The sequence below is a fragment of the Lissotriton helveticus genome, chromosome 2_1, assembly GCF_964261635.1.
Source record: "Lissotriton helveticus chromosome 2_1, aLisHel1.1, whole genome shotgun sequence".
NCBI lineage: Eukaryota > Metazoa > Chordata > Amphibia > Caudata > Salamandridae > Lissotriton > Lissotriton helveticus.
In genome coordinates, this window is record NC_136059.1 from 1,681,240,299 (window position 1) to 1,681,246,298 (window position 6,000).

The window sequence follows — 6,000 nt, forward strand, 5'->3', positions numbered from 1 at the left end:
TGGGGCTATAGTCGGCATGATAGCTTACAAATTGAAGAAAATTATTTTTTTTAAAAGCTTCTGTGCCTACCTGTCTCAACCTCTAATGAATTAACCCATCGAGAGCTTAATATCCACTTTTTAGGTGATTTGTTATCCCTTAGGCCTTTGATGGTTTGGCGTTCCATCTGGCTCAGGGAAGAGAAGGCCTTTAACAGATCAGTTATCGAGGATTGCCTTTTAATGGACAAATTTTTTGCGATCCCATGGATTAAATATGTTGTTGTCTGTTTTTCGTAAATTTATGGTGTTAAAATTGTTAGTGACCCATTTGCAGTATCCAATATTACTAAGATTGAAATGAAAAATACCTTTCTTGGATTTGCAGACAGAAAGCGTAAATTAGCCTCTGGATCATTATCTACTGTACTGTTTTATAACTCATTTGTCACAGGAGAAGTGTTTCCATTGTATCTCCTGATGGTAACCAAACAATCACACAAGTTTGTACTCACAAGGTTGCGGTTCGGGATGGCACATTATTTAGTGGCTCATCCCCAGATTAAGAAACATCCGACAGGACCATGTATGTGTGATTCTACATCTACCCAAAGCACTCAGCACTTTCTTTTGTTTTGTGAACTGTACAGGGAACAGCGCACTATGTTTTTGAAACCTATGTTTAACAAATATGGTGCACGTACAGTTAAGGAAGCCATGTGTCTGATTTTAAATTTACAATCATCAGATATTTGTTTTTACACTGCAACGTTTTTAAATAAGTGCATTTACTCCAGGAAAAATATGATTTTTTAATGTACCATATTTACGGATTTTTTAAACCTCTGTATTTTAATCTTTTTTAAACTTGATGTATTTACTGTTTACCTTGTGCTTTCATGGTCATACATTTGCACCGAATAAAAGCTTCATGAACTGAACTGACTATGCTACATTTCTTGAGGGCGAAGTCGAGTTCAGCCAATGTGCACTTTTCATGCAGTCTGCAGTGGCAAACCTGCTGTCAGTAGATTACTTGGGTCACACACAGTGGCACAAACAGTTCTTCAGGCCCTGGTAACCCCTTTAACACCCATGCCTTAGATACCACTGGTACCATATAATAGGGACGTATAAGGGGTGAAAGTCCTTTGCCAATTGGGGTTACCAATTCACACTTATTATTTTTAGGGAGAGCGCACTGGAACTTTGGCCTTCTCAGCAGGCTTCAGTGCACGGTCAGTCGAGACCCAGCATCTAGTAGTCCAAATGGGGCCCAATAATGGGTGGCATCTGCAAAAAGGCCTGATTTCTTACACATCCCCATTTCTTTTTGAAAGGCTGTCTGCCACATTAGGAAAGACTCCAAAGCTGATAGTCCCACAATACTGGTCATGGGAGTTTGAGGTATACGAGTGCATCTTCTTCATTATTTCAATTTGATACATGTAGAATAATGCAAGATCTTGGACTATGATTTTCTGTTATCCTTTTATTCATGATTTTCATCATTTTTTCAAGATGTTACAATATTCGGTATCTGATTTTTGTCAGCCGACACGGGTTTTGCCCTTACATGGTCATCAGGAATAGGTCTTTCTCAAGGTTGGTTGCGGTATGTTGTGGTGCTTCCTTCTATGCAATATCCCACTTAGTAAATGGTCATGGGAGTGCCTAGAGTTCACACCTGGATGTCAGAAACAGTGATATGTGCATCAAAAAGGTTAATTCTGTCTCCCAGCCCTTCTCTTTACAATTCCCTCATCAGCCCATCTCCTTCCTGAAATGTGTCCAGGTCCCTTCTTTGTGATCTCTCACTGAATCAAAGCACGCTCTTTGAAGTGTTCAGAATGAGCCTCGCTCTACGTCTTTCACAGGAATGCAGCATTATACAAATGTGTTTTGGGGGAAGCAGGGGTGTTCCTCTAACTCCCCATATCTTCACTAGGCAGTGCTGGGGGTTGGGGTTGGTGGTGGTGTTAACACGTACACCTATATATCCTCCCCGACACACCCTCATTGTATTGTGCCACCCTAGGCACATATAAATTCAACACACACATTCACTGTGTGCACACTGCTCAGTACTTTAGCCTTTCTGCATTGTTTCACTTTCAGGCACACATTCAACATGTGTGCGCTGCACAACACTACACCCTTCATGTATTGTAGTCCTCTTGGGTACACATACACCCAGGACATGCATTGATCATGCAGGAACTGCACAGCACTACTCTATCTATGTACTGCACCCATTACAGGCACACACACACACACACACACACACACACACACACACACACACACAACCAGTGCTGAGTCTACACTCCTGCAATGTGCAGAATTCACATCTTACTGGTGTAGGTCAGCTGTGAGTTAAGCCCTCAGGAGCAGAACTTTAAAAAAAAGTTGAGTGAGCCTGTAGGCATCACTCCAGTGGCACAGGTTAAAAGGACCTGTTCACTCCTACTGACGACTACACAGTAAGCTGCCACCACTGCTCTTGTGCTGCTTAATTCCTGGTGACAGTGGTAGCCTTCCACCAATATGAGGGTAGTGCTTTAGGCGCCCCTCCTGGGGCAATTTGACTGCCCCATGCAGTCCATGACACAGGCACATGCATGATCCATGTTTACCTATGACATCAAAAATCAGTATTGGGGATTTAGACATGAGTAGAGTTGGACACTCCAGGCAGGAGTACATGACCATTACCATGCAGATGACCTTTCTGTCCCAAAGGTGAAAGTTGTGAAAATTTAACTTTAAAGTAAATAGAAAATGTTTTTTGTTTTTTTACTATGCTGCACTTCTTTGGTTGCAAAACATTCTAAACTAATTATAAGGTACTTTTCAGAAAAATTAATATTATTGCCCAAGTGATGAAGTGAAGTGAAGGCAGTTTTCCTAAGGAGTCTAAATCATGTCTTGCTTTTCTAGTTGCGGCTTCTGTACGAGTGTAATCCGATGGCTTACATCATGGAGAGAGCTGGCGGAATTGCCACCACGGGAACGGAGGCCATTTTGGATATAGAACCAAAAGAAATCCACCAGAGGGTTCCCTTTGTGTTGGGCTCCCCAGAGGATGTGCAAGAGTACATCACTATTGTCAAGAAACATCTGCCCAAGTAAATGAACTAGAACTCTTTGTCTGCACTGTGAATTCGCGAGCATCATACCTTTTTTAAATGGACCACATTTCTGTTTGGTGAAGGAACTATCTTTTAGATGTTGTATTTAAGCACTTTACTTCATCCAATTACTGGCTCCTTCGGACACCCAAGTGGCTGGTTGTTTCATGTATTGAAATACAATTTTTGATATCCTGATTGTGTGTTTCGTGATTAAACTGTACTTGAATCTTGGGAGCATTTTTGCCTTTTTAATTGACTATCTTATTTCTAGAAACCTGCAGTGAACACTTCAAAATTTAGCAGAGTCCTTGCATTTAAAAGGAAACAATTTTGCATTTATTTTGTTGGGGTTTTTGTTGGGGTTGCAAAGTGTTTTTAAACCCTATTTAGCAGTACACCTGCATGGAGATGGGGATTATTCTTCTTTGCTAAAGTCTCCTAGAAAGAAGTACATTTTGCATCAGTGGAAGGGTAGTCAGCGAGATCTTAACTAAGATGTTGTTTAACTCTTTGTGGCTTGATGTTGGCATTTATTGTACATTTTGAACTAAGGAAAAATTTGTGTTCAAGGTTTTGGAGTTAAGGGGCTGCGTTTTGTCTAGCCCCAGTAATTTCCAACCCCTCAAAGCCGTTTTCTTATTTCTGGTCATTTGTAGCTTCCAGATTCACACATTTGGTGTCCAGGGATTAAAGTATGAGACTGGTACAGACGATAACCTTACCTTGAACCCAGATCTGGCTCCTTAATATTTGCCCGTACACGGAAGGTAATGCATACACCAAGCTTTTAGAATTAGGTTCTAAGGAACAACTTGACCGAACTCAGTGGTATCTGTTACTTCATTCCATGAGCAATTTGTACAGAACACATGTAGAAAAGAGCAAGGAGCTGCTTCTATCGTTCTTCTAATAGTTCAGGATCACTTCGACACAGAGCAGCAAACCAGATGTTGTGTCAACACACATTGAAACCAGCATTCTGGCCAATGTAGAGAAAATAAGCAGAGGGGAAACTCCGCGACTTCCTTTTCCATATCTCTCCTCTTTAATACCCTCAACCTTGGATGTATACACTTGAACCACTTGATTGTCCTTGCACCTATCCATCACTATGTTCCCGCTTTTTGTCTGGTATCACTCTGTGCTTCTGTGCCCCAGTGTCCTTTCCCTTTTTATTGCGATGTCCCTCACCAGCCTCAGTCCTCTCTGATCCAAGTTGGTGACTTTGCACCTCAGTTCCTCCCGGCAGCTTCACTCGTGGTGGCCCTTAACACATTCCACAACCTAGTTGTCCCTTCCCTGTTACTCTAATATAGTCTCACTCTCTTTTCCCAGTCTGGCATAAATCCAAATGGAGTGTTACGGCTCCGTATCGTTACAACCTCTGCCTCTAAATCCTCCCCTACATTGGGTACATCTCAAAGTCAAGCTTTAGAGAGAACTTTGCCTTCGGTGGAATGTTTTCTGATAACTTTGGGAAAAGGCAGACCTTCCATCTGGTTACAATGGGAGATCTTTAGTAATCCAATAGCCAGCTAAAGTTAAAGATACTTACTTGGGTGAGCATCACTGTTTTGATGTATCAGTGTTTCAAATTGGACGAAGGATTGTTGAATCTACAGAGGTACCTTTATATATTTTTTAAACCGTTGGGAAGAGACCGAAACCTATATATCCTCCCCGACACACCAAGTGGAGTATGGTTGGATAAGTAGTAACCACACTCACTTTTTTAACACTCCACAACCAACACTAAGGAGAAAGAATAAAATTGGAGATCCGTGTTGCTTGTGGTATTTATGTTGTTTTGACTTCAATTTGTGTCATTGTTGTTTGTTTACACTGCATGTTTTCACAAACACTACTTTTGTTTGTTGATTTGGACACATATTCTCTGGCTTGATGGCACCAATGATGAGAGCAGGGCAATCCTGGTGAGTACCTGCCAGGTTTCCGTTGGTGGTTCGCCCGTGAGGTGCCATCTCGCTCACACACAGCTGTTATTTTATTAATAGGGTCTGGGCAAATTTTTAATTACGGCACAATGTGGATGTATCTCCTACCCCATTAATTAAAAGAGGGGAGGATAGTTGTAATGTTTTGCGACATAGGATACACCATTAAGTTATAAATGTAATGAGTGCCTTGGGTATAGGTTCTCTTTTTTTTTTTTTAAAGAGCCCGAAACCTACCAACTTAATCATGAAATTACCTTGAAATGGGGATTTCCATTTAAGTTCTCAAATCAACTTTACAACCGCAGCAAGAACAACATGGACCCCAGAGAGTGATGTTCCTCGATAGTCCATCCAAATATTTCTTAATGGTAGGACAGGAAAAAGGTGAGCTCTCTTTTGACATTGTCTGCCATGCTAGGAAGAGCCCTAAAATATATCTAGAAGGATGAATTTGAATATCCGTTTCTACTAACTGAGTTGACCTCTATCTTTCCCCCTCAAACTGGACAATAAATAGGTATTGATTTTCCAAAGTTATAAGTGGTGTGAATTAGTGACCCTCTTTCTGAGACAGGCTAGTCCCCTGAAAGAGCAGAAATTGGAACAAGGCCCTAAAAGGTGGTGGGTCACTTTATTACAAGTGATGTATCTCATGACACTAATTTGTATCCTATATGTCTATATCCACCACTAAATGTGCACGCTCCTTTTGTCACTGCACTATATACACCCAGCCACTACATTGTAAGGCAAGCTTATAATGACTTTGATTTATTCATCCACCCAGGTAAGTATGGCTGGAGGAAAGAATAGTAATTATATACTTAGCTAACAATACGGCGATAGATCGATGTAGTGAATATAATCCCTGTATTTACAACTACGATATGGTGTCAAACAACCCTTTAAAAGCTCATGCACACTGTGAT

The 6,000-nt window shown here is 41.0% G+C and overlaps 1 protein-coding gene across 1 annotated transcript in view; it reads left to right on the plus strand.

The window, feature by feature from the left end:
• Nucleotides 1-3,350, plus strand: part of LOC144818838 (fructose-1,6-bisphosphatase 1-like) — a 68,818-nt gene extending 65,468 nt beyond the window's left edge. The window contains exon 7 of the mRNA XM_078676626.1: nucleotides 2,920-3,350. Coding sequence (XP_078532752.1) covers nucleotides 2,920-3,111 — 192 coding nt within the window. The 3' untranslated portion in view covers nucleotides 3,112-3,350. The remainder of the gene's footprint in view (nucleotides 1-2,919) is intronic.
• The last annotated feature ends 2,650 nt before the right edge of the window (nucleotides 3,351-6,000 follow it).